We start from the raw sequence: 27,108 nt of genomic DNA on the forward strand, positions 1-27,108 counted from the left end.
AATAAAGTGTTTTGAAATCTTAAATTATTTTCACTTTTTAATCACCAAGCATTTGAATCAGTTTTTCCAGAAACTCCCCCTAGCTGCTTTTGACCTCATTTCTAGTTCCATTAACGCACCTCTCCTGGCCTTTAGCAAAGTTTTCCAGAGATTGTTTGGGGTTTTGAACATTTTCCTTCATGTGCCCTTCAAGTTGGGCCAGATCTGCACAACAAGGTCATAAACCCAAGAGTGCCTGACGCCCCCAGGATCGATACTAAATCAATTCTCTCACAACCTTTCATTAAAGCACATCGTGGCTGAGCCGATTTGAAATGCACTTGGGGCAGCTCCATCCCTGATGGAGGGGGGCTGTGCTGGGAGGCAGCGGCTCCATCCCCCTAACAGAGCTCCCAGCTCTTGCACCGTTCCCCTTTCCCAGCACATTGAAAGTTATTTCTTGAAAAAATCATAAGTAACAAAATGCAGAGGGAGGGGAAGGAACCAGCTCCGTTTGCAGCAGCAATTTGCTGCAGCAGAGCGAGGGCAGCGAGCCCCAGCCATGGGGAGGGTTGGCCGGGCACTGGCTCTCCTGGACCTCGGGAGCATGAAGGTGACCTGACAAATATAATCACTGTCAAGCAGGGGAAACAGCACCTCTGAGAAGATAACAGCCTTCAAGCATATTCTGTTCACAATCCCAAGCTTATCTCTGCAAGCTGGAAGGCCCCCAACTCAGTTTTGTTAAAGAAAATTGCAGTGCTCTACTTCAAGTCCCCTGGAAATTAAACCAATACTTAAGGAAAATGTGAAACGTGGTGCCAGATCACGGCGAGGGCGGGGGGCAAGCAGCGTGTGCCCCAGCCCAGGGCACTGACCCCCCCTCTGCAGCTCTGCTGGGTGCAGGCATCGCTCAGGCGAGGAGAAGCCGACTCCGGCATCCAGGGCATTCGGTGCAGGAACAAAGCAGGAAAAGCAAAAGGTGGGAAACAGGGAATAGTGCCCCTCCCCACAAGACACAGTGGGATTCCACTTGCCTACACTCACGTGGAAACCTGTGGTCCAGTCCTGTGCCCTCACAGCCCAAAGGGACCAGCAGCCAACCCCTGTTCACCAGCTGGAAAGGAGGGATATAAATCCCCTGGGAATCCATCGGCCGTTTGCCAGCTGGGCTGACGACTGTGGAGGAAACTCTGATGCGTGGTCGGGGAGGTCAAGCTGCCCGCATGGCCACCCCAGCTCCAGTGACAGTTCTGGGAGTGACGGGGACTTGGAAAGATTTTGAGCATCAGTGGAAAAGGGCTGCAGGGGAGGGCGATGAATCAGGGCTTGTTGGGCAGCGAGGGCAAAGCTGGTGGAGGAACCGTATTTAAAAGTATTTTATGACAGCGATCAGCAAAGAAAGCATCATTCAGAGGAGCTGCCAGCCAGTTTGGGTGGATATTTTGGAGATCGCTGCGTTTCCCTCCCCGAACTACATCCCATTTTGAGGGGCAGGGGGGGATGTTTCATTTGCTTTCATGAAATGAGAAAAAGGGCCGTCACGCAAAACTGGAGAGCATATTTCAGCCTGGGTAGGAGGAACGCTTCTCTGCGCCATCCCACGCTCAGCAGCCTTCAGGAACAGTGATGCATTTAAGTAAAATACCAAGCAAATTGTATCAGCGGCTTAGAGTGTTACAAGGAATAAAAGCTGGCAGGCGTCAGCCGGTGCCAGGCGCTGACCGAGGCGAGGGGAAGGGGAAGCACCAGTCGTGTGGCTGCTGGGGGCTTCGGGCATCTCCCCGTCCCGGCGGCGGTCTGACCCGAAACCCCGCCAGCAGCATCCTGGGTGTCACAGCTTCACCTCGGTGTACTCGATGGACTTGGATGTCACGGGGCTGGAGCAGGTCCAGAAATCTGCTTTCCTCTTCTTTGGGTCCACGTTGACGTAGTCCGCCCCGGTCTTCATGTTCTCGTAGTCGCTGGTGGAGCCTGGCCCGCAGCCTTTCCCCGGGAAAACCAGGGACGTGTAATTGAGCTTTTCTTCTGCGCAAGGGCCCTGCAGAACCAGACAGAAACCCCAAGTCAGCCACCGGCATCCCCCGGGGATGGATTTGCCCTTGAACCCACACAAAGACGTGCAGCCGCTCAAGGTGCCCGGGATGTGCCCAGGGATCTCCCTGGCCCCTGGGGATGCTTCCCTCTAAACGGGGAATGTTGTGTATGGCAGGTGACAACCATCACCCCAGCCTCACTGCCAGTATGTCAATAGGGTTCGATGCATTCGTCCCCCGTTGCTGCTCTGCGGGTCTCAAGGCTGCTCTTGGCAAAGGCTCTCTGCCACGGCCGTACCTTCGGGCTGGAAGGGCTGCTGTCCGAGTCATCCGAGGTCTCTGAAGACGTGTCGCTGCTCCCTTAAAAAGAGGAAACATTACCACCTCCATCACTACTTGAGGGGGGATTAAAGGAAAAAAGTAATCGGGGAGAAAAAGCGAACACCCTCGAGAGTGAAAATCGAAAAACCAAAAGGCATCAGTGTGATCTCTCCCCTCGTCATCCCCCTGCCCGTGGGGAACCGGGCAGGGAAGCCCGGAGGAGGCAGGAGGCAAAACTGGAATTGCGAGCGGCTGTTGCGTCTGCCCTTTGCCCGGCCGCTCGCTCCTTCTTCCACCCCGAAACCAGCAGGTGAGGGTCTTCCCAGCTGGTTAAGGAAGAGAGTCCTGCACAAATGCAATACCATACGTTTCCATTCATGTGCGAGGACAAAACCCCATCGCTGCAGGATCCCCTTACCCATGTAGGTCGGTCTCTGTACCCCTTCTCCTCCCGCTGAAGAGGTCGGAGGCTGCCGGGGCTGCGCTGCAGGGCTGCTGCTCGCCCGCTTGCTGCAGGAATGGCTGGCTGCAACCAAGAGGTGAGTTAGCACCTTGCTCCAGCCCAAGACGCCGGCTGTGTCCGACGCACCCCGCACACGGACCCCCACCCGCTCTCCGAGCCCCAGCACTGCCCCACAGCAAAGCCAGTTCAGTGCAAGCCGCTGGCACGGCAATAATTATTATTATGTATTGGAGCAGGCAAATATCTATCAGTTCAGTTACTGGGATGATTAAGTGCGTGCCCTGTTCTCCCGTGATGAAAGACTCCAGTGTTAAATCACGGCATCAGGGCCTCTTCCTGTGCAAGTTTGAAATTAGTTTGACCCACGGGGCCAAGCAGAGCTTGTCTGTGTACAAATGCGGGCAGCAGTTTTGCATGAAAGATTTTCCTGCTGGAAATTGTAGCTTCATCCAAATTAATATTTAGCAAATGGGTTCTGATGGTATTTTTCCACCACTTTGCTAATAAAAGCAATAAAAGAAAATGGTTTTGAAACAACAAAAGGCTGTATAACCCTATCTGATACTGCCCACACCACCTATAGCTGCTCACAGGGGTAGCCTCCCTTAGCCGCAGTCTGGCCCCCCAGCACAGCGCAGCGATGCCGGTGCTCAGTCCCTGCCCTGCCCTGTTCCCGTCCCACGCCGGTGCCCGATCCACCCAGGGGTCCGGCGGGTCCCTGGGGGGGCCCAGCTCCCGCACTCGCTCCATGTGGGCTCCGCAGCGGTGCCGGTCACTCCCCGGAGCGGGAGCGAGAACCAGACCCAGAACAAGGACTTGGTTGTGCTTTACAAACTGGGGGATGTTGAAGCTTTGGGCAAATGATTTTCCCCCTCTGAACTGGACGATTGCGAGTGAGAATGAGGAACACAACAGATAAAGCCAACAAGATAGTGAATTACCTATTTTCCTGCTAAGCATGATGTAAAGTGTCAGCAAGAGGAGAGCGTATAGGATCAAGGTGACAGCTGAGATGACAGCAAGCACCCACCTGAACAAGAGAAAAGTATTTTGTCTAAGTGAAAGAAATAACCAAATTATTTTAAATCTGTTTAGCTGCCATTGCTTCAAAGCATGTTTTAGACCAAGGTTTGCTGATTGTCCTGGTTTCAGCTGGGATAGAGTTAATTTTCTTTCCAGTAGCTGGTATAGTCTTGGATTCAGTATGAGAAGAATGCTGATAACACCCTGATGTTTTCAGTTGTTGCTAAATAGTGTTTATACTAAGTCAAGGACTTTTCAGCTTCTCATGCCCAGCCAGCAGGAAGGCTGGAGGGGCACAGGGAGCTGGGAGGGGACACAGCCAGGGCAGCTGACCCAGAGTGGCCAAAGGGGTATTCCATCCCATGTGGCGTCATGTCCAGTGTATAAACTGGGAGGAGTTGGCCGGGGGACAGATTGCTGCTCAGGAACTAACTGGGCATCGGTCAGCAAGTGGTGAGCAATTGCATTGTGCATCACTTGTTTTGTATATTCCAATTCTTTTATTATTATTATTATTATTTTCTTCCTTTCTGTCCTGTTAAACTGTATTTATCTCAACCCACAAGTTTTACTTTTTTTTCCCATTCTCTCCCCCATCCCACTGGTTGGGGGGAGTGAGCAAGCAGCTGCATGGTGCTTAGTTGCTGGCTGGGGTTAAACCACGACACTGGTACAGTTTTTAGTTTTGCTTTTTGTCTTTAAGGCGATGTGCCCAAAAATCTGGGGCTTCATTTTCACAAATGACTAGTGCTCCTTGCACTTCATTTTTGGGTGCCCGTCTTTTCAAAAGCCTCATTGCCAGGGCGGGGCAGGTTGCGCAGTGCTTGCTGAAAAAGAGAAGTTACAAATATGGCTCCCGCCAAATTCACGAGCCCTTTCTGAGACTCTGCCAAACTCGGCCACCCAGCGAGAACACGTCATTGCTCCCCAGCACCCCAAAAAGCCGGCGCGGTGTCACCGGCGACGGGGGCTGCGGCATCCCCGCGCTCCGCCGCTGCTCCCGGACCCTGGGCACAGCATCCCTGCAGCCAGAGCCCGGCCAAGCGAGGACTGAGAAACTTAGCAGAAAGGTGCCACGTAGCAACGGTTATCCTTCCATCTTAGAGCGTTTTTCTCCCCGCAGAAGGGCTGCCGGCCGCTCTTTAGCCCGGGGCGTTGTACTCACCACTCGCAAGCGCTCATCCTCCCCGCGAGGCGTCTCGGCGGTCGGCGTGACGCCCAGCGAAGCGCTGGAGGTCTTGGGAGGGGACGGAGAGAGGCAGCTAGCCCTGGTGGCAATCAACCAAAATGGTCCCATTGAGCTTCACGCTGCTCCTCATCAACTGAAGATCAGGCTCGCCACTTGAAAGCAGTGGTCTGACATTGCAGGCGTAAAATAAACGTACCCGGCCTTCCCTCCGCGCGAGGCTCTTACTGTATGTGCAAGTCCTTCTCGTATGCACCCCTTACACAGCCAGGCTCTCCCGGCCGTTATCATCAAGCTTAACGGTTTTATACACTGTCGCCTCAGTCATATCTGATACTTGACGGGAGCTTCTGGGCTCCGCCGTGGCACTGATAGTAACAAGAACTGAAATTTATTCTTCTTGCTTTTATCCTCTCTCACGCTTCTTTTTTTTTTTTTTTTTTTAATCCATGAGAAATATTTGATAACTATAATCTGGAAAAAAACCCCATAGAAGAAAGTAACCAAAAGAAGGCCACGGGTTTCACGGCAGGCACTTGCATCAGTCAAGATCCAGCCAGAAAGGTCAGAGGCCCTTCGACACCTCTGCATTTGAAACACCTCAAGTTTAATTCTAGGTGAGCACTTAAATCCTCTTGAAGTTAAGGGAACTTAAGGCACATAATCAGAAAACACATATGCCTGAACTGGGCCCCTTTGCTTGGGAATTTCGGCCATAATACTAAAGAGATTTATAATAAAGGACAGCAATCGGGGTCATTAATTTTGTGACCTTTCACTTCCAAAAACGTACTTTAAATTTTCACTCAATGCCTATATACTTACTATTTATAAATGGCTAACATAGGGAGGTATCTTCAGCTAAAGCTTTGATACAATGATTAAAGGAACCATATAATATGACTGATAGACTGACAGATAGATTGATAGTTAGAGCAAAGGCATTACCCATCCTATGGATCAGATTCTATAATTTCCTCTACGACACATTTCTGAGAGTAACTCATTAAAAGCTTTTCCGATAACCTCACCAATCTCCTGTGAAATTCCACTTACCCCAACAGTCTGGGAACTGCCAAGCTAGAAGTCCATTTCTTGCTGGAATTTTCCCCCCTCCCTTATTGAACTGATCTGTCCCCAAATATCCTTCTCAAATGGCTGTCATTCTTAAATGGCTCATTTCCTACAGTGGGGCAGGAGATGCTGCTGCAGCAGATAATAATCTGAAAAATGAGGTATTCAAAAGGAAATTGCAAAATAAGACCCAAATCCAAATATCAGTAGCAGGCAGCTTCTTTGCTGAGATGGGGTATGGTGAGATTGAAGAGATGATATGCGTATGCGTATTGAAATATCTATTTTGAAGATAACAGCTAGCACGATGCTGGCAGCCCATGTACTTTTTTGGTGTATCAATCAGGTAACTTGCTGTGAGCCTCCCTCCCACCAGCCCCCAGGATATTAACTCTTTCTCAAGCAAGATGCCCTACTGAAATCAAGGCTTGTAAAGAGCTCCTACTCGGCTGGTTACCAAGTAGTGAATTCAAGACATCTACACTCAGTCAAAAGGTAAGCAAAATCACAGGAATGCCTCAAATTATTTTCATCCTGTTTGACTCGGGCCTCGATGACCCAGGTTAAGGCTAAAGCTCAGGCTGGCAGTGACACATGCCTGCAGACATCCCCCAGTCACGGTCACCAAACCCAGCTCTCGTCCCGATGTACAACCCCTCCGCTTTCCGAGGCATCGCGTGCAACAGCTGATGGAGCGCAATATCCAACGGGGTTTTACCTGGGGGACCAGAGCTTTCCGTACCTTCCCTTTCCTTAGGACCTGGGCAGCCGGGGCCTTGGAGGGAGCAGGAATTAAGGACGTTTCAGCAGCATTTTTGGTGGCCGTGCAGCCACAGGGGACCAGCAGTGCAGAAGCGCTCGCCGGCTCGGTGCCGGATGCGGTCTCGCTCTACCTCGATGGCGATGGCAGGAACGAGCCCACAAGAGGTTCCATGACGCTTCCCCTCTGTCAACTGGTTCATTTAAATATATTTGTTTTGTGCTTTTCTGCTGTTCTGCGGTCACTTCTGATCCAGGGCTGGGGACGCTGTATCCCCCGGGCGGTTCTCCTTGGAGGTGTCCCCCCCAAAAAACACCTTCCAGCAGTTTTGTGCTAAAATGCAGCTGAGCATCGTTGGAGCAAAGCCGGTCCCCGAGGGCAGAGAGCTCTGCCAGCAGCAGTGGAGCTGGCTCAGCCCTGAGCAATTCAGCTGCCACCCAAAAAGCGCTCCGGGTGCTTCCAAGTTAAAGTCTTCTATAGCGGTAAAACATTTTAAATCGTAAGGGACATGGTTGCAGAGCCTGGCATGGCTTGGTGTCAGCTGGGGGTGAATGGGCCTCCACCTGTCCATTTTCTGGAAGAATTTTCTGGTCAGTAGTAACTTGCACCATCACTTAATAACAGCAGGGTGCAAACAGCAGACGCAGACTCACTCTCGTTGGATCACAGCAGATTTGGGGAGCGCTGGGCCACTGCTCCGTAGGAACTGATTTTGCAGCTCTCGCACTGAAGCAGCGTTTTGGTGCTGGAGATGCCCTGCAGCAGCCCAACCTCTCCTGTGCTTCTTCCTGGGCAGGAGATGGGCAGGGAGCGAGAGATTCCCCTTCTCGCGGGGTCCTGATTCATGGGAACGGTGCCCGCTGTCTTTTAAACATCTCCATCGCCCTCACACTCCCATAGCAATCCTCTCCTGGGCTGATAACATCCTGGCATCTCGGTGAATCCCCTGGGACTTTCTAAAGGCAAAGAGAAGACCGACTCCTAAGAAGAACTACGTACCCCCAGCTGCCAGGCGCCGTTGGGGTTCACCCCCAGGAGCTGCATCGTGAGTTGGGGTCCCCTGGCAGGTCCCCACCATCGCTGTCCGCATTTGCCCCCCCATCCCCTGGGACCGCGGGGACCACGCCATCCATCAGCTCCATCGCAGGGCGATTTTAGTCCTGCTTTACCCACAGCTTCTGTGCCACGGGTAAATATTTAACTGAAGCTTGCTTGTTGCTTTTTTTTTTTTTTTTTTAAAGTGTTTCCTATTGCAGGGTTTCATTCTTTCAAGTGCTCACTGATGTATAAACAGATTAACAGGTGGAAGAAGTATTTGATAAACAGAGAAAAAAGGCTTTTCAGAAAACCCTATTTGGGTGTGATTTGAACCAGTCAGAGCTAATCGTGGAAGTGGCTAAACTAAAGGAAATATAAAAAAAGAATACTGATAACATATTTTTAGCCTGAAAGCAGGTTTCTTAACATGAGTAAAGCGCTGTATGCTGAACCGGCAAGAGGCATGTTTTCCGCACAAGATGCATAACCTATTTCTAACATATCTGAGGACAAGTATGTAAAGCTGGATGGGGTAAGATACACTTTATGACAGCTACTGCCTTTAAGCAATACAGCACTATATATAGGCCATATATTACTTATAAGACCTGGGATGTTCTAGTAGCTGGCAGTCACCTTTCATTACATTTCTACTGAATGTAAGCACTTTTTCTGCTGTTTTATTAACAAGGCGGGTCCAAAGGCTCCCGGTCTTATAAATAATTCTGCATGTTTGGCTCCGTCACTCTGGGCTTTCTCCGCCACATCAGGAGGGGCCATAAAGGCAGCGCGGATGCCCCAGGAGCAGGCAGGGAAGGGCAGGGACGGGCAGGGACAGGCAGCACCGCAGCAGACCCCTGTGAGGTGAGGAGCACCAAGTATTGAAAATGGTGCGGCTCTTCCATCTGCAAACGCAGTGTACTTCCAACACTGAGGTACGGCTGAAAGTATGTATGAAGCAAAGCCTTTTTTTCCCAATGTTCTGGACAAATACGGCCGAGTCTTGCATTGGCTCCCAAAAGAAAGAGAAAAAAAACCATTTTGTTCGACTTTAAAGAAAACTTTTGATTTACCTTTAAGAGTTTGGGGTTTAAAATTACTTTTAAAATAACTATATAAAAGTAGAAATAGTTTTGCTTAACTTCAAAAATTTCTAAATGAAAGGTTTGGCCTCTTTATTTCTTTCATCTTCATATTTTAACGCTGAACCTACTGTCACGAGTTTGCAGATTATGATGATCCAATTGGGGATCTTTTCCACTAAATAAACTATTTTGCTTGAAGTATTCAGCTTGTCTGTACTACAGCTCACACTCACGTTTATCTCAGAAGCCCAGTGATCCTTCAGGCTGGATTTTCTTACAGGATTTTCAGGTTATAAACCATGTCCGTAACAATCGTCTTGCTGCTTTCGGCTGATCTGGCACTTGCTGCAGTTGGTTTTGTTTTAGGATTTTTTCTTTTTTAAATCCCTTCTATGAATATATGATTAGGACAAGAAGGGAGGCCGGTATATTAAACTGCATCTTAAAAGGGAAATAGATAATAACTTTGTGTTAAAGCTACTCAGTAAAGAACACTGCAGCTACCGACCTAGGCGTGGGGAAATGCAGGGAATTTGCATTTGGCTTGAAAAAAAAATGGCTGTATCTGCCACCAGCGTCGACTCTGCCGTGCCCAGCGTCTCTGCGCTCACACTAAAGAAACCTCTGATAAGATTTTTTTTAAGCTTCAGCTGCCGGCGAAGCCGAGGAGTGGAGGAGCCCAGCAGCATCTCCCAGGGATGGGGACACAAGACCCCCCCTAAGAGGAGACAGGATTCGGCTCTTTCTCGGGCCATCCCCTATTAGCCAGGGTTGCATGTGGCTGCGCTGGACTCTCAGCCCCGCTGGTACCTGTGCCTCACAGATGAGGACTTTAATTTCCCAGGGCGAGGACTTTAATTAGATAAAATATACTAAGCGGGGTAAATGCAAAATCGATTAGCACCGTGCTAAGGGTAGAAACCCTGTTAGTTACATGAGCAGCGCTCACTGGGTAAAACACCTTTCTTTGTGGCACCCCTCACCCGTTACTATAGTGCCATAAACACAGAAAACAACCTCGAGGACGACACGGCATAAACGCAGAAAACAATCTCGAGGACGACACGGCATAAACGCAGAAAACAACCTCGAGGACGACACGGCATCATCACAAGCCTTCAGCCGCGTGTCTGAGAGATGGTGGCAGCAAGAAAATCCTCGCCTTCCCCCACTCGCCTCCCCTCGTCTCTGAAGGCTTTATTTGTTCATTAGCATTTTTTATTTGCATTCACAGAGGCTTAATGAGACGGCCATCCTGTGTTAAACAAAAATCAGCCACTGGGGAAGAGCCCATTAGTGGCTGTAAAGCAACGTGTAACTGTCTCCCATGCAAAGCCACTTCTTCCCCACCGTGCTTTGATGGCACTGACTGCTATTTAAAAGGGAAGGTTGCAGATTCCTGAGCAGTTCATCACTGCTAATTAGTCTTTGCCTTTTAAAGTTTGTTCAGCAGCTGCCCCGTGCTATGAACACGTCCCTTTCCCGCACCCTCCCTGCGGCTATCGGGCTGTGGGGCACCCCACGGCCACGGGCAAGTCCCCGGGGGCGGCTGCGGGGGCAAAGGCAAGGGGAAACACATCTGGGGGGGCTTCCACCGGCTCAGCTGGTCCATGCGATTCCCAGTGCACAAGGGGCTGGTGCCGGGACGGACATCCCATTCTGCTCCCGCCGCGGGACCTTCACTGGCCCCAAAAGCGGCCGCCACAGCCCAGCGCCCGGCCGGTCCCCGTGCGCCGCCCTGCTCGGCCGCCACCAGCCACTCGCCCACAAAAGCAAACTTGACCCCGGTGCGCTCGCTCTGCCTCGCCTGGGGCATGGCCAGTGATTCATTTCTACTGCCAGAGCCCTGTGTTGACATTGAAAGGGTGTTATCGCGGGCGCTGGTACACCGGTGAGGGTGTACCCATTGGTATAAGAACAAAGCCGCGCTGCTGCCCGTACACGCAGACCCCAGCCAAGCCCAGCACTGCTGCCGAGCCGCCGACATGAAGCACCTCCTCCTCCTCGCCATGCTCTGCCTTTCCTTGGCCAGCAGCTTGAAAAGGTAAGAGGGTCCCCCAGGGTGCACCCCAGCTCCCTGGGCTCTCAGAGGGGCTTTTCCCCCAGGGTCCTGCCAGCGCCGAGCGTGGCAGTGGTGAACGGGCAGAGTTGAGCTCCCCCCGGCACGGACACCCTGCGGCTGCACCGGCACGCAGGGACCAACCACGCGGTGCTTTGCTGGTTTGCTCCCATCAGTCCATCGGCTCCGTGGTGGTCTCCATCCCTCTGGGCAGACCCCGTCAGCAGCGGTGGGCTGCGGTGAGGTCTGCAGGACGAGCAGCCAGCCGCAGCCGAGGTCTGTGCAAGCAGCCGGGGCAGAAAACGCTGGCAGAAATTCACCTTGGCCCTGGTCCCCTCTCCCAGCCTGAAGGTCCTTTTCCATCGGTCGGTGGAGCTCCTGCCTGCCCCATTGCTGCAAGCAGGACTGCACTGGGGCGGGCGTGCTCTCCTGCCAGCTTTGCCCTTGACTTGCTGTCTCCTAAAACAGAACAAGTCCCCCGTTTCGCTGCGCCTCGGTTAGAAAGCGTTGCGGTGGGGAACGCAGGGGAGCAGGCTCTGGACCTGTATCCTGGCGGTGCCGGGACCCTCAGGGTGGACGTGGGGACTGCAGGACATCGGCAGCATCCGTGGCCGTGGGTCAGTGACCAGGACCCTTGCTCCCCCAGGGTGACCCTGAAGCGGTATCCCTCCCTGAAGAAGTCGCTGCGGGACCGTGGGCAGCTCTCCCACTTCTGGAAATCCCACAGGCTGGACATGGTCCAGTACAGCGAGGACTGCACTGCCTTCACGGAGGCCAACGAGCCCCTCATCAACTACCTGGACGTAAGCGTGGTGGCATCGAGGGCTGGGGGGTACCGAGTCCCAGCAGCGTGCCGCAGACACCCCAAAAGCACATTAGTTTGCATGAGCGGTCCCCAATGCCCAAATGCTTCCCATAAAGCCCACGCCTGCTAACAGAGCATGCCTGCAGCCAGTGCCCCAGCGTGCCAGGGCTTGCTGCCTGCTCGCTCCTGCCTGGTCCTTTGTTCCCGGGAATGTGATGATGAGAGGGGACAAGGGACCACATTCATGGCAGGCGCTGCCAGCCCTCTCCCTGCCTGCTGCACTCCCGGAGCCCGCAGTGCTCTCGGGCACACGGCGACAAGACAGGTTTTCTCCAAAACTAACACATTTCACGTTCATCGGAGAAGACCCCACCACAAAGGACCCAGAGCCAGAGGCGGAGGGTGTTCCCCAGGCTCTTCCCATTCCCCACAGCATGAGGGTCCTGTCCCCAAAGCCCCTGCCACTGTCTGCATCCCGCTGATGAGGGTCCCCTCGGGGCCCAGACTTCCCGCTGAATCCAGCGGAAAGAGGATGGTGCCCACACTCGTCGTCCTGCCTTTTGTTCTCGGCTTGCCTTAAATATTTGGCTCCTTTAATTCACCTGCCATGATGTGGCCATGACAGATCAAACGCTGCCCCACTACCAGCCATCCCCTGCACCGAACCCCATCAGTCCTCTGCAGACCCCCTGGCACAGGCTCCCCTTTGCCAGGATTTCTTGCCGTGCCGACGGCTAACGGCTCCGCTCTCTGCTAGATGGAGTATTTTGGGGAGATCTCCATTGGGACCCCCCCCCAGAACTTCACTGTGATATTCGACACGGGCTCCTCCAACCTCTGGGTGCCATCCGTCTACTGCGTCAGCAAAGCCTGCGGTGAGTAGGGGGCTCCCTGACCGGCCGTGTCCCCCCCCCAGCCGGCTGCAGTGGGACCCTGGGTGACACCCCCGGGGTGGCCCCAGAGATGCTGATGGGGGGTCATCAGCACACACAGCCCAGGGACCTTTGGGGGGACCTCCCCACCCAGCTGATCCCTCCAAGGCACACACGGATAACAGAAATCCAGGGCGGGGGGGTGAGCGGGGGGAGCCTCAGCGCATTTGTTTGCTCAGGCGCAGGCGGCAACCACAGCACCAGCACCGGACTTGCTCTTTAGGCCATTCTTAGGGGAGATCCTTTAAACAAACAAGCAAAGATGATAGCACATAATATAGCCTGTCAGCAAGGGGCTGGGTGGCAGGAACAAGGCGGGCACAGAGCACGGCACGGCTCCGGGCTGGTTGCCCGCGGGCTCGGTGGGTGACAAGCACTGGGCTTGTTTGGGCTGCCGGCGATGAGCCGGCCCCAGCGAGTCCAGCCCTGCTGCCCTGGGATGTGGAGCATCTCTGAGCAGCCCCAGGGCTCCTCGGGTTCTTCTAACAGAACCCAGGAGGGGTTGGGAAAAATAGCTGGATGCAGCAGTGCCCGTGGGGCTGCTTCTGTCCGTAAAACAGGAACAGCAGTGCTGATCTTCAGGTCTCATAAAAATATTGCACGAGCTAATCCCGTTCCCCTTAACAAACCTCACATCTTTCAGGCAGACTGAAACAGGGTAAGTTTTATCCCTCCTCAAAATGCCAGCATGCCCTGTCGTCTCATGAGCAGCCCTTTCCCTCAGCAGCACGCCCACGACGCAGGCATTTCGGCAACGCCACGTTGCCCCATCGGTTTGCTCCGAGGCCATGGCCAGAGCTCCTGGCATCCATGGCCACGCAGATAAATAGCATTTCTGCTGACAGCTCCCATCTCCTTCCCCAGCTAAGCACACCAAGTTTCAGCCGTCCCAGTCCAGCACGTATCAGGCGATAGGGACCCCCTTCTCCATCCAGTACGGGACCGGCAGTCTGACGGGGGTCATCGGATCTGACCAAGTAGTTGTGAGTCACTTTTGGTTTCTCCTGCTCTGGATGACATGCCTGGGACTTGCCTACAGACTCAGCACCACCATCAAGCCTTCTTCTCCCCACAGGTTGAGGGCCTCACCGTGAGCAACCAGCAGTTTGCAGAGAGCGTCAGTGAGCCAGGAAAAGCCTTCCTGGATGCCGAATTCGATGGGATCCTGGGGCTGGCTTACCCCTCGCTGGCCGTGGATGGGGTCACCCCTGTCTTTGACAACATGATAGCACAAAATCTGGTGGAGCTGCCGATGTTCTCCGTCTACCTGAGCACGTATGGACACGGCTTTGCTCCGGGCTTTTGCTTAGACTCAGGCATTGCTTTTAGAGGGAGCTGCTAAAATAAGGATGTTTTACTGAGATAGTAAAAGGTTTTTTTGGTACCGTGCCGAGCATCACAGAGCTCAGGCCTTACAGGAATAAAGCAAATGACCTTAAGCATTTGTGGGAAGCAAGTAGGTATAAATCCACCCGTTTGAAATCCAATGTGCAAAGTAAAAGAGAGGAAACCCCTCACATCTCCTCCTCCCTCCAGGAATCCTGAATCCTCCCTGGGAGGAGAACTGCTTTTTGGTGGCTTTGACCCCTCTCGCTTCACGGGGACCCTGAACTGGGTGCCGGTCACCCAGCAAGGGTACTGGCAGATCCAGTTGGACAAGTGAGTGGTGCTGGGCAGGGAGGGAAGGGTTGGGCTGGAGCAGGGGAGCAGGACAAGTCCTTCCTGGTCCTTTTTCCACCTCCTCCAGCATCCAGCTGGATGGGACAGTGGCTTTCTGCGTGAACGGCTGCCAGGCCATCGTGGACACCGGGACGTCGCTCATCACAGGTCCCACCAAGGATATAAAAGAATTGCAAAGCTATATTGGTGCCACACCTGTGGATGGAGAGGTGAGAGCGAGGGTAGGGAGAGGAGGGGGGCAAAGCCCTGGGACCCCCATCCCACCAGGAGGGACCTGCCGTGGAGCAGCACCGCTGAGCCCCCCGGCTGTTTCGCAGTACGCTGTGGAGTGCAGCAACCTCAACGTGATGCCCGACGTGACCTTCACCATCAACGGGCTCCCCTACACGCTCAGTGCCCAGGCCTACACCCTCACGGTACGGCTGCAATTCCCAATGGCTCCGGGGACAAAGGTGGCCCAGAGCCCCGCCGGGAGCTGAGCCACGAGTCCCAGCGGATTCAAGCCCCGCTGCTTCGTGCACGGGACCTGCAGTCACCATTCCTGCGTGTTTCCATGTGCACGAGGCTCTCGGGTTTGTCCCCAGCTTTGCACTTGTCCTTCCCCAGGAGTACAGCGACAACATGGCCTTCTGCACCAGTGGCTTCCAGGGGCTGGACATCCCCCCTCCTGCCGGACCCCTCTGGATTTTGGGAGACGTTTTCATCCGTCAGTTTTACTCCGTCTTTGACCGTGGAAATAACAGGGTGGGGTTGGCCCCTGCCACCCCTTAGGGCTGTGGCATCCCATGGGGCAGGAGGGGAACGGAGCTGCTGGGCTGCTGCCCTCGGGCAGGGCAGGGGATTTCACCGCCGCATCGGTGTCCCTGGAGGTGATGAAGACACCTGGGGTCTGCGGCTGAAGAGCCCAGCAGAAGTTCAGTCCACACCAGGAAGCCATTTAATAACAAATATAAAAATGTCTTGAGCAGCTCTGTGATCTGCTTTGCAGATTCTCTTTTTTCACACACGGGTCAATAAAAGCTTTAATAAAACAAAACCTGCCATGCTCATGTTGTAATTAGCAGAGCAGTAACCCTGCAGATCTCGACTGGGTTGCACTGGAGTGTTAAATCCGCCTTGCCCAGACCCTGCCCTCCTCCCTGGCAAGCTAAAAGCCTCGGTGCACCCACGGCACTGCCAGGGCTGCGTGCCCAGTGTTACCGGAGTTTCCCTGCTCTGGAGGGAGCCTTGGTGGTGCAGGAGATGCTGGATCTGACAGGTCAGCCTCTGTGGTCCTCAGCTGGGATTTCCAGCCGGGCAGAAGAGAACACTTTGCTCAGGTAGGGCAGAAAGTCCCCAGAGGCGGCTGTGGGCATCCCTGAGCTCCCCGCCGAGCCCGAAAGGTAACGAGGAGACTGGAGACACCCTGAGGCTCTTTCTGTGCCACAAAATCCCAGAACAACCAGTGATTTCCAGTGAATTTTGCTTCAATCCCCCGGGGCGCTTGCAAAGACAACGTGGCTGGTGGGTGCACGAAGCGAGAGAGGGCAGCACTGGCTGGGAGGGTGGCAGGGGCTGGGGGGCTGTGAGGGACAGCGGGGGGCTGCGGGGGGCTGCGGGGGGCTGCTGGCCACGGGGGTCCCCAAGAGTCACTGCAGCGCATGTGACTTGCTGACGGCGCAAGAGATGCGGGAGAAAGCATGAGCAATCGTGGCTCATGCATGATGCATCCCGAAACACGCATGGAAGGCAGCGAGAAAGGGAAGCACAGAGAAGGGTTATTTTTGTCCGTGCCTTTGCTCAGCTTTCCTGAAGTGAGGCCCTGCAGAGGGCTGGCATCGAGGTCGAGGTGCCAGGGTCCCCGTGGCCAGGGCCAGGCTTCGTGCCTGCTGCATCTTTGCCAGGCTGGAGGAGTCTTCAGGGTTGTGAGTGCTGGAAAATTCAGATCTGATTGTAAACTTTGCAGCTCAGCCTTGTCGTTTGCAATAGAAGAAGATATCTGCCTTACTCAGAAACATTGATTGTGCCACTGACAGCATATGGTTTCTGTAACCGGTTCCTGTATTGACTTCACCTCAGCTGTGCTTTCCCCAGGCACGGCACAGATAAGATGCCAGGGCAGCTGGACAAAGGTCTTCCAGCTTAACTCTCAGCACGCCGAGGTGCTGCTGGGCACCAGCCCATCACCGCAGCTGTAGGCAGCGGGGGAGCATCCAGCTTCCCCAGCATGACGAGGGACCACTGGCCAGCAGCGAGAGGTGGCCCAGCCTGGACTTGATCAGGACTGCTCAGCTGCCACATGCTCTTGGGATCCCAGAGCATGCCACGTCTTCCTGGCAGGTTTTGGGGGGTCCTCTCCTGCCCTCCTCCTCACCCACGGCAGATGCTCAAGGGATGTTGCTACAGCAAATACAGAGCATCCCAACAGGGAGCAACCCGCCTCCCGCTGTCCCCCGGGGAGCAGAGGTGGCCGAACAGCCATAGGGAACAGTTCAGTCACTTGGATGCCTTTTAGCTTTCTTCCCCCTCCCTCACTGTCACTGCCCTGCAAGCCTTGCTGCAGGGAACAGCCCGTCCTCTCCTTGTCCTTTCCTCTGGACGTGGCCGTCCCAGTCTGTGTTTCGTCGTCTCCTAGCTGCGAGATCTTCCTCACAGTCACAGGGCACAAAACCCCACGGTTTTTTTCTCAGAATTGCTGACTTGGTGAAGCAATCAGGACAGGATTGTAGCTGTGGTTGCAGGAGCTGCTGAGCAACAATTTGGCCATCACCTCCTCTAAACCACTGCTCCCACCGCCTTCATGTGGGGCAAAGCTCACACCAGGAGCTGTAAGGAGAGCAGGAGCTTTGGGAAAATACCTTTTCTTGTGAAATCAAACAAAAGCTGGAGCCGGTGCTGAGCCCGGGCTGGGCACCCTAATGGGTATGGCCCCTCCTGCCCAGAAGCAGAAGTGGCTGCAAGCATCAGCTGTAGCAACGTGACCGCAAACCCCATCTCCACCAGCGTGGAACGGCACCGATCATCTGACTGGGTGAGCAACCTCCATCCCACCGGGCTTGGAGGGACACGCGGAGAGGAATGAGGGCAGAAGTAGTTGGGGGGGGAGGTTGGACAACAGAGTCTTGCTGCAAGGGCAAAGGTGAAGCGGCATGATGAAAATAGGCTGAAAACAGGGAGTAAGGGAAACATCAGCCTTTTACCCACCACCGGTGAGAATTGGCTCAGGTGCTTCTCCTGCCTCATCCCAGCTCCTCCCTGCGCTTGCCCTGTGGGGGGAAAAAACAGATTTTTCTGGCCAGACAGGTCCCAAAATTACACCTGGGAAGGAGGAGGAGGAGGGCTGTCCTGCTGAGTGCAGCAATCTTCCCTGAGATCCCATAAGGGATGACTACGGCAAAAAAAAAAAAAAGTCTACAAAAATGAGGCAGCCAGTGGGAAAGCAAAAGCTGGTGGTCTCAGAGGGACCCCATGCCTGGGGACGCGGGGGGGACATGCAGGTTCCCCCTGTGTCCCCAGGCACAGGGTCCCTCCGAGGCCACCAGTGGTTGCTGTTCAGGCTGAGGGAGCCAGGAGGGTTCACAGATGGAGGGGATACCCCTCTCCCAGTGCAAACCCCAAATCCTACTGAATGCTTGGCAAAGGCTCAGGAGCTGCCCTTGCACACCAGGGAGCACAGCTCTGCCTTTGCAGCCACAGCCAAGTGGGTTTTCCCACGTCAAAGAGCTGTGGCCAGCAGCCCGATGCTCAGAGAGACATCCAGAGGCTTCCTCGGTTGCTCCATGCTGGCAGCTGAGATCCCCAAAATCCTACTTGAAGGTTGAACACATCAACCTCCAGGAGCTGCCACCAGCTCTGGTTACTGGGGCTCCCATCCTGACATGGTCCCCTCCTTTTAGGGTGCTCACGGGATGCTGGCATTGACCGTGGGTGTGGGGTGGGAGCCCTAAGACTGGGGGTTGCAGGGACATGGCCCAGTGTACCGAGGGGCTGCAAACACTCCGGCTTTCCACCCTGCCCCTCCTGCCTGCAAAAGGAGATGAAGCTGCACAGAGCCCACAGCCCCCTCAAAGGGACCCCTGCCCATCTGCTCCCCCCTCTCTGCTGGACCAAGCCCCCAGCCCCATCTCCCCTGCCACCGTCCCCCACTGTTCCCAGCTCCTGAAGCCACTTATCCCATCCCACGCTATCATCTGAGCTGCCTGAGCAAAGTCCAGGGTGGCTCCCACGGGCTCCAGGGATGCTGCTGATAGCCCTGCCAGACTTTTGTTCTCAGACCTAAGTAATTACCGGCAGGAACGCAGATAAGGAGTCCCGGGGAGGTGGGTAAAAGGTACTGGGGGATCCTGAGCAAAAGAAGAGGCCAAAAGTCAATCCCAAAGCCCGGGGGATGAGGGGAGCCTTGTTCTCGTTCCTCTATCAGAGTCTGAGCCGGGGAGCGCCTGGCAGAGCCCCAGAGCCGAGGGAAACGCCGTGACATCCCAGCACCCGCCCGTGGCTCCTCCGCCGGCTCCGGCAGGATCTCGGCCCCTTTCTGCTGATGTCACGGTGCGGGGCCCCACAGCCGCCTTCCCCGGGCGGCGAGCAGGCGGGAATCAGCGCCGGAGCCGGCCGCCCTTTCCTGGATCCTCCTCTTTCATCTCTTCCCTCCCCGGGACGCAGGCTGGAAAGGAGCCGAGAGCCTTGGCCGCCCGGCAGACGGATGCCCCGGCAGGTGAGTGCACTGCCCTCCAGCCCCCAGGGCTGCGTCCGAGACCACGGCTGAGCAGGGGACCCCCAGAGCAACAGCCGGTGGGCAAAAACGTTGGGAAACTCCATTTTGAGTTTAAAACCTCCTGGCCTCCGAGAAAGCTGTCCAGCACTGGCAAAAAAGACTGGAAAATTTGTGTATGCTGAGACATGAAGCTCTGCCTGTGCCAAGGCTGCTGCCCACGGCCGGGCTGGGGTGGCAGAGGGGGTGCGGGAGAGCCTGGATCCCACGGCCGAGAGCCGCCCTGGCAGGGGCGATGTGCCAAGGGGGAATGGCGCAGGACTGGCCAACGCATCGGGGAAAAATGCAGAGAAGAGGCTGTCAGTAAGTATTTCCATCTGCACCTTGGCCAGTGCTGTGCCTGACGCTGCCACATGGACGGGGCTGCTGAGACCGCCGGAGGATGCTCGTCCCCGCCTGGGGAGGGGGTTTGCTGGAGGTGTTTGGGGCTCCTGCCTCCAGATGGCCGGGCGCAGAGCACGTGGGGACACCAGGACATGTTGGGGATGCAGCCTGTGGGGAGTCTTTTGGGGTGCTCCCGGGCTGGATGGCATCCCTGGGCTGTGTTTGGGGTACCCAGGAAAGTCCAGTCGACCATGGTCTTCTTTAATAACTGTAATTTTCCCCAGGACCCCCGGTGTGTGCCAGGTTTAGGTGCAGGGATTGCACTTTAGAGGGAGAGGGAGAGGCAGGGAAGTTAGTTGCTCACAGCAGCTTTTAATGGCGATGATTTGGTGTGGTGCGGTGGCGTGCCTGGACGTGCACCGGCACCTCGGGAGCCGGTCCCAGGCAGTGACGCGGGCTGGGCTCAGCACGGGGGTTTCTGCCCCCACCACCGCCGGGACGTGAGTGCATCTGGGTGCTGGCACGGCACGGACACGGTGCTGGCACGATGAGGACATCGGGCAACCAGGGCCCTAGGATGGCTGGGGTGGGAGCGGGGAGAGGCCGTGGGGAGCAGCGGCTGCTCCCACACCTCCACCAGCGCCGCAGGGCTCGCCGGGAGCCGGTCCCATCTCCGCAGCCGGGTGACCCCCTCTTGTCCCGCAGGGCTTGTCCATGGATGCCAGCAAGAAGGTGGATCTGAAGATAATTATCATAGGAGCTCTGGGGTAAGGAGCGGTGCTGGTGATGGGAGGGAAGCCCCACGTGTGCACTGGTCTGGGAGCCTGTGGGTACGCAGCCCCTGTCCTTGCTGCGACAGACCCCCCGAGCCCGGCTTTGCAGTGCAAATCCTCACCCACGTCCCTTCCGTCCCGCCAGCGTGGGCAAAACCTCCCTCCTGCATCAGTACGTGCACAAGACTTTTTACGAAGATTACCGCACCACGCTGGGCGCCAGCATCCTGACCAAAGTCCTCGCGGTGGACAACACCCCCCTGAAACTGCAGGTGAGAGGGGCTGGGACTGCCCGGGGTGCCCACCCCGATCCCGTGGGCATGCGTGTGCCACCATATCCTGCTGTCCCCAAATGCCTACAGGTGTCATGAGGTGTGGGGCTGGATTTGCAGGGCCTGATTTTCAGCAGCCCCGAGCATCCAAGGACCATACTGAAATGCCACAGGAGTTCTGGGGGCTCAGCACTCCCTGAAGCTGGTCCTCTGAGCTTAAGAGAGCACAGGACTGCAAACGCCGGTGCATGTCGTGTGTCTGTACCCATGCCATTCTCTCCCTAGATCTGGGACACAGGGGGACAAGAGCGATTCCGGTCCATGGTGTCGACCTTTTACAAAGGTTCGGACGGCTGCGTGCTGGCCTTCGACGTGACAGACAGGGAGTCATTTGAGTCCCTAGACAACTGGAGAGATGACTTTCTGGAGAAGGTCATTCCGAGGGAGCAAGATTTCCCCATGGTCGTGTTGGGGAACAAAATAGACATCTGCGATCGGCAGGTAAGGGTGGAGGAGAGACAGTGGGGTGTGTGGATTGGGACACCTTAGTGCCCCAATGGCTTACAAGCGCTGATCCTTTGCCTGCAGAACCAGGCTTCTTCTGATGCTCACATGAAAACCAGGGCTTCTGGGCGAGGAGCTGCTGGGCACTTGGTGCTGCCGCCTCCCCCATGCCTCTCGGAGGGCATAAGCAGCATCCCCCCACTGTCCTTTATGGCAGAGATTGTCCTCGCTGAAGACAGCAGGAATTAAGCATCTCAGATAGCTGCCTGCACTGCCAGCACCCTGCCCTCTCTCCGCAGTGCCTGGGTGGGCGAGGAGGGTCCCCTCTGCCAACTCGCCGGCAGCTCCGGGCAGCCCTGCGCCGGGCTGGGTTGTGGCTCCATCCTCCTTTCCCGCAGGTACCCAAGGAGATTGCCTCAGCCTGGTGCAAGGAGAAAGACATCCCTTATTTTGAAGTCAGTGCCAAGAACAACATCAACGTCGCAGAGGCTTTCGAGACCCTCGCAAAGCAGGCGTTAATGACGGTGAGCATCCCTCCTGCACCAAGCCTGTGCCGGCAGCAGGGATTTTGGGTGGGAGCCGGACTCAGCCACCCCCCTGAGCTGATCTGACAGACCCTCCCAGCTCACCCTCTGATGCAGAATATCTTCTATTTCTAACGTGTAGGAAAGCCCCAGGAAAGAGAACTGCATCAGTGCTTGATTTCTTAAAATAGATCTTAAACCAGTTAGAAAAGAATAAGAATCGCTATTTCTCTTTGCCCGGGTGTGCGGCAGCGCACAGCGCACCAGCGCTGTCCTCTAGTGGCCACCCCACGGGGACCTTCGTGTCCCCGCAGTAAGCAAGCGGGATAGCCCTGCTCCCTGGCTGAGCCAGGTGGCTTTTCCCTGGATTTTGTCATGTGAACCTGTGCTCCCCAGTCCTTCAGTCCACTCAAGCTGGCGCTGAGCTGGCATCACTCACCCTTTCTCTTCTCTGGGGTTTTTTTCCAGCATAAAGGGATTTTTGAGAGCTATTTAACCGACTCCATCAAACTCACTCCCAACGACAAGCCCAAGAAGAGGTGCTGCTGACCCCGGGCACTCTGCCACGCTCCGGGCTGTCCTGCGCAAACACGGCCCAGGTGTCCTGGACCCCACGATGCCCAAGGCTGGAGCCCTGCCCGGGGGGTCCGTGCCCCCCGGCCGCCCCAGCCCGGCCGCAGAGGCTGGCCAAGCCAGGGCACAGGACGGCCGCTGCTCGACGCGCCGGGTCCAGCTGGCTGCGCATCCCGGGACTTGCCGCTTCCCCACGTCTCCGGAGCTGCACTCCCAAACCAGCAGCCTCCCAAACGGCCGCTGCGTCACAGTGGCCTCGTCCCCCTCGATCTGCTGCCGTCCGGCACCCGAGCGGGCGATCCCCCTGCGGTGACGGTGCCGGGGAGCTGGACGATGCTCCTGATGCTTTTCCAGAGACCACGACCTTGGCCCCATGGGTGACTCTTCCCCACGCGTGGACTGGTGGCCCCACGGCACTCACGGTGCTCACGGTGCATATGGGCTGTCCTGGTGGCCACAGCACAGGCGTGAGAGCAGCCGGGTCCCCTCCCGGGCTCAGCCGCTGTGGACGTAACCATTCCGTGCCTCAGTTTCCCCTGCTCTCATGCACACCCCCTGTCAAACACCTTCCACCTCCCACCTCACTGGTGAGGATGCTCTGTAAAGCACTTTGTCAGGGATTCGTTTTTTTAAAAAAAAGGAAATTAAATATTTCATTTTTATTTATATATATGTGTCGTGAAATGCTACTGTGGTCCGGCAGCAGGAGGACGGGGTGGGGGCTCCGGACTCCTGCTCTGTCCTGTGGGCCATGCTCCAGCTTTTCCTCCGGCGAGGCCAGGAGCTCTAAGCCTGTGCCAGCTTCTTGGGGCAAAGGGATGCATTTTGGGGCTGGATTTTTTTTTTCCAGTGCAAGGGTGTGCGGTGGTGGCATGGGAGCCTGGCCGGGGCAGCTGTCAGCAGAGGGAGCCTGCTGGGAGCCGAGCCAGGCACCGGCTTCCCTTCTTGCATCCATCCTGCTCCTGCTTGGGCACCTTCGAGAAACCATGTCAAGGCACAGGCTGGGGCCGGTGAGGTGGCCATGGCCACCCCGTGCCACCTTCCCCGTGGCCTTGGGAGCCGCATCCCTGGGGCTGCGGCACCCCGCTCGCTGCAGAGCCGTAGGGTTGGATGGACCCAGGGAGACCCCCGGGTGGGCACCCTGCCCTGTGGGTCTCCTTGGGTCCTCCTGCCCTCTCTCCACCCTCCCCCAGACCCATCCACGCCGACTGCAGTGGTCCCGCAGAGCTTCCCAGGGGCCGTGGGGGCTCTGCCCTGGCATCGCCCAGACCTTTCCACGAGCGGCAGCCCCATCGTGGCTGTTCCCCACCCAGGACCATCGAGCTGTGCTGGTGACAGCACCCGTCCGTGGCAGCGGCAGGGCACGGGGCTGGCGGGTGCGTGCAGGCAGGGCGAAACCCGAAGGGGGGGCTCAGCACGGGGGGCCACAACGCCGTAATTAGACAGCCAGTCTCCAGAGAGGCACGTAGAGGTGTTCCCACCCTCCTCCTTGTGCAACACTCAGCCTGTTTATTTGGGCACCAGGCCGGGGAAAGGATTTGTCCCTTAATATTGGGAGGAGAGGGGCATTAACTATTTCCTCGCCGAGCTCCGCACGCTCTTTCCCCCTGCATCCCCCGAGGCACCTTCCCAGTGCTGGCTGGTGCAGCCCCAGTCCCCAGCCGGGCTCTGCAGCCTGCCCGGAGCCCCCGTCCCGGCACAGCTCTGGGTTCAGCATCAGCCAGTGCGCTCGGCCAGGTCTGTTTGGATGGCAGGCTGTGTCAATAGCGATGTTGTTTCTAATTACACCCTTTCTCCGGCAGCTCTCAGTGCTGGAGGTAGATGCAAACTTGATCTGTTTTACTCCAGCAAGCAGTTATTTGGACACCCAGCGCCGAGCAGGTCGAACAAACGCACCCAGTGGAGCGGGTGCTTCCTCGGCCGGGGCTGAGTAGCCACTGGCGTGTGCCCAGGGCTACTGTGGGTGCCGAAGCCCGTGAGCGGCAGGAGCCGGAGCCAGGCAGGAGCTGCAGGTTTGGCTTGGGGGTCCACCTGCAGACCGGGCTGCTCTGGCAAGGCACGGGCAGGAGCGTCTGTATTGGTGTTCAGCCAGGGTCAACCCATCTCAGTGTCGCAGCACCCAGTCGAGCTGGGGTCAGACCTTCGAGGGCAGGCACAGCTTGCTCCAGAGCCCTTGTTCAGGCTCTGAGATGCTGGGCTTGAGCTGAAGGGGATGGAGAATAGCGGGGCCCGAGCACTTTGTGTGGCCGTGGAGCATCATTCCAGACACAGGAATTAAGACTGCGTAAGAGATTGCAAACTCGGGAGCTGGCAGGATCTCTAATGGCATCACCACCCTATAGAGACCCCAGTTAACGCACCTTGCAGATGTGCAGCACCACGCTGGAGCTGACCGCAGCCATCCAGCTTTTCTTCTCCCTCCACCACCGGTGTGGTCCTGCCAGACCGGCAGCTCTGGGACAGTCGGGATCGCTCCGGGAATCCTTCCTCCAGGAAGACCGGGAGACTGAATGGGGTGGCACCGCGCCAGGCAGGATGCTGGCAGGAGCGGCCAGAGGTGCTAAGCTGGTAATACTATCCCGTGGCCGAAACTTGATAAAGGACAGGGGGAGGTTTGTAACGCACGGGATTAACAAGGTCAGCTCAAGATTTTCTCAGGGTGAAAATCAAAGGGAAAAATATTTGCCTTGTGTGACTCAGTGAGTTCCTGTGCAGTCAGTGGTACCAGCTCACCCCAGCGGAGCGCCTGGCCCATGGCGATAGTGAAGTAACCAAATCAACCCGAGCTCTTGCCCTCCCGCTGTCCTACCCCACACTGCCGTATTTAATAAGTCAGAGATACTTTGCAGCCGTGATGCTGGGCTCTGCGCTTCACTCAGCTTGGCCAGCTCAGCCAGGCTGTACCTCTGCCTTTACAGGTTTTCATTCACTGATCAAAGCTACACACAAAAATGGGTAAAACCCTGAGGATGCCGATCACCAAACGGAAACCATCCCTACCCTGTCGGCATGTACAGAAGAGCTGCCCTTGGTATTTGCAGAATTAGCACCTGACACTCACCCTAAACCCTTGACTTCCCACCGCAGTTTGCTCCAGCGCTTCTGAGGTTTAATGACTCCTAACAGCTCTTCCACCCTCCGCCATCCCGTCTGCTCTAAAACTGCAGCATGCGCTCCATTTTATCTCGTGTAACCAGACTGGTTGAGTTCTGACTGGTTCCAGGTGTGGCAGTCTGGTTAGAGCCTGTGGGTTTGCATCGCAAACTGCCTCTTTGCAGCGCTGACAGGTAGCGGCTGCTCTGCAGCTCCGCGCCTGCAGACATGTCCCAGCAGTCCGGGGACAGGCAGCAGTGTCTGTCCGTCCACCCCAGCCTGCGACACCCAGTACCGGGTGGAATTAAATTCTCTTACTGAACTTGTGATAATTAAAACAAAGGCACTGCAAAGTAGCTTAAAAAGCTGCAAAGCAGATTTTTAAAAAATCAAGTTTTCCTGTTCCAAAGGAGAAGCCCCATTAACCTGGAGCTGGGATTGAGAGTAACGCAGCGGTTCCAGTCACTTCAAGATATTGGTCTTAAAAGCAAACCTGACAAACCCCAGAGGTTCGAAGTTACAGGTAACCTTTCAAGAACTACAAACACGAAAAATAAAATCATGGCATCACACAAAGCCTTACCTCTGCCCTCTAGTGCAACCGGGCAGCAGGTATGCAACTGCAGCTGCAGGGTGTCAGCCCAGATTTTTGCAGGCTACGTGTGCCGTACTTGGACGCGCCTGGTCCCTCGCGTGCGGCAGCACCAGCCCCGTGCCGGGCACCGCTCGCTCATTAACGAAGGGTCGGTGGCGTGGCGTGGCTGGGCACGGAGCAGCGCCGGAGCATCCCGCGGCACACTGGCACCTCTTTACATGAGCACGGCTGATGCTATTAATTATTTGAATGACTATTCTTTGTTTCTTCAATCACTGCCCCATTATTCCACCTCAACCGGCCAGCAGTGAGCCTGTTGCGGGTGTCACCAATGGGATTTATGTGACTGTCCCCCCCGCAACTGCCAGGGACGTGCAATTAGCCCCTGCTTGAAGCCATCCCCTTGCCCTCTGCTTCATTATCCACCTATTCATGGCTAATATTGATGCTTCTCCTTCAAACCCATCACACGGGAGCTTTTGTTACCGCGTCCCAGCTGCGGCGAGCGTCCACTTGAAGGGTCGTGCGGGGCCGCAGAGCTCTGCCCAGCCCCGGGGGCTGCGAGCAGCAGGGCCGGGGGACGCAGCAAGTCTGCGAGCCAGCACGTAGAGAGGATTAAGGGCTGTGGCCAGTCCCCCAGTCAGCTAAGGTACATGCTGAAGTCAGCAGCGAGCCTGAGCCTCGGGCGTCCTTCCCGCAGCGCACGGGACAGCAGCAAAGTGCAGTCTGCTGGGACGGGCAGGTTTGCCCCAGCCAGCCTGGCACGGGGCTGCAACACGGTCCTGTGGGGCACTAGCTAGGGCAGTGTTCTGCTTGGAGGGTTTTTCAACCCTTTTTTGCAGTCGATATGCATTTTGCAAAGCCCTCCAGAAATGCTGAGTGCTGTGGAGAGGGTCCCGTGCGTGGGCCAGACCCACGGGCAAGGCACGGACAGGAATAATGGCAGCAAAAGCAACTTGGAGAAATCCAAGCAAAAGCAGCGGGCAGCTTGGCAGTGACCGAGGCAGGATCGAGCATGCAGCAGTGCTCCCCACAGGGTGGATGTGGCCTTTTGCGCAGGGGTGGACATTGTCTTCGCTAAGGAATTTCGGTACTTGTCTGCAGCTGGAGAGTGGGAGCAGCTTCAGCCTCCTGCTGATGTGTACCTGCTGCCTGATGAGGAGCTCGCTGCCCCCAGATTCCCGTCCTTTTGGCTTGAGATGGGCTAGACTCTGTCCTGTACGAACGAGCAGCTCCTCAGAGCGTGGACAGATGCGAACCAT

At 56.0% G+C, this 27,108-nt stretch overlaps 3 protein-coding genes across 5 annotated transcripts; 2 read left to right on the forward strand and 1 right to left on the reverse strand.

Moving 5' to 3' along the window:
* Window positions 1-120: 120 nt before the first annotated feature.
* On the reverse strand, window positions 121-27,108 carry RHEX (regulator of hemoglobinization and erythroid cell expansion). The gene is made up of 8 exons (XM_049832903.1): window positions 26,992-27,108; window positions 26,333-26,437; window positions 24,519-24,696; window positions 4,988-5,090; window positions 3,741-3,829; window positions 2,755-2,862; window positions 2,314-2,375; window positions 121-2,020 (listed from the first exon to the last, which is right to left on the reverse strand). The coding sequence occupies exons 1-8, from the start codon at window positions 27,106-27,108 to the stop codon at window positions 1,814-1,816; spliced, it is 969 nt and encodes a 322-aa protein (XP_049688860.1). The 3' UTR covers window positions 121-1,813.
* CTSE (cathepsin E) lies at window positions 11,743-15,212 on the forward strand. The gene is made up of 8 exons (XM_049832268.1): window positions 11,743-11,827; window positions 12,587-12,704; window positions 13,626-13,744; window positions 13,837-14,036; window positions 14,298-14,420; window positions 14,509-14,650; window positions 14,759-14,857; window positions 15,048-15,212. The coding sequence occupies exons 1-8, from the start codon at window positions 11,759-11,761 to the stop codon at window positions 15,210-15,212; spliced, it is 1,035 nt and encodes a 344-aa protein (XP_049688225.1). The 5' UTR covers window positions 11,743-11,758.
* RAB7B (RAB7B, member RAS oncogene family) lies at window positions 17,194-22,769 on the forward strand. 3 transcript variants are annotated; one of them, XM_049832273.1, is made up of 7 exons: window positions 17,194-17,451; window positions 18,841-19,131; window positions 20,218-20,279; window positions 20,431-20,557; window positions 20,843-21,058; window positions 21,460-21,585; window positions 22,054-22,769. In XM_049832273.1, exons 2-7 carry the CDS (start codon window positions 18,958-18,960, stop codon window positions 22,132-22,134), a joined length of 786 nt encoding a protein of 261 aa, XP_049688230.1. In that variant the 5' UTR covers window positions 17,194-17,451; window positions 18,841-18,957; the 3' UTR covers window positions 22,135-22,769. The 3 variants fall into 3 exon arrangements, with proteins under 3 accessions (XP_049688230.1, XP_049688229.1, XP_049688231.1); XM_049832272.1 differs by lacking the exon at window positions 17,194-17,451 and having other exon boundaries at window positions 18,760-19,131; XM_049832274.1 differs by lacking the exons at window positions 17,194-17,451; window positions 18,841-19,131 and adding an exon at window positions 19,424-19,491.

This window comes from Accipiter gentilis, chromosome 29 (assembly GCF_929443795.1).
Source record: "Accipiter gentilis chromosome 29, bAccGen1.1, whole genome shotgun sequence".
In the NCBI taxonomy this organism is placed as follows: domain Eukaryota; kingdom Metazoa; phylum Chordata; class Aves; order Accipitriformes; family Accipitridae; genus Astur; species Astur gentilis.

What these genes read in the sequence shown, in the direction of transcription:
- CTSE (XM_049832268.1), top strand. Translation starts at nt 11,759, where the DNA reads ATGGTCCAGTACAGCGAGGACTGCACTGCCTTCACGGAGGCCAACGAG. An exon ending in CCCTCATCAACTACCTGGAC is followed by an intron (nt 11,828 to 12,586) that starts GTAAGCGTGGTG and finishes GCTCTCTGCTAG; the next exon opens with ATGGAGTATTTTGGGGAGAT. An exon ending in TGGCAGATCCAGTTGGACAA is followed by an intron (nt 14,421 to 14,508) that starts GTGAGTGGTGCT and finishes CACCTCCTCCAG; the next exon opens with CATCCAGCTGGATGGGACAG.
- RHEX (XM_049832903.1), bottom strand. Translation starts at nt 27,108, where the DNA reads ATGGTTCGCATCTGTCCACGCTCTGAGGAGCTGCTCGTTCGTACAGGA. An exon ending in TGGTGCTGCACATCTGCAAG is followed by an intron (nt 5,091 to 24,518) that starts GTGCGTTAACTG and finishes GATTGCCACCAG; the next exon opens with GGCTAGCTGCCTCTCTCCGT. An exon ending in CATGCTTAGCAGGAAAATAG is followed by an intron (nt 2,863 to 3,740) that starts GTAATTCACTAT and finishes TCTTGGTTGCAG; the next exon opens with CCAGCCATTCCTGCAGCAAG.
- RAB7B (XM_049832273.1), top strand. Translation starts at nt 18,958, where the DNA reads ATGTCACGGTGCGGGGCCCCACAGCCGCCTTCCCCGGGCGGCGAGCAG. An exon ending in GCAGACGGATGCCCCGGCAG is followed by an intron (nt 19,132 to 20,217) that starts GTGAGTGCACTG and finishes CTTGTCCCGCAG; the next exon opens with GGCTTGTCCATGGATGCCAG. An exon ending in TAGACATCTGCGATCGGCAG is followed by an intron (nt 21,059 to 21,459) that starts GTAAGGGTGGAG and finishes CCTTTCCCGCAG; the next exon opens with GTACCCAAGGAGATTGCCTC.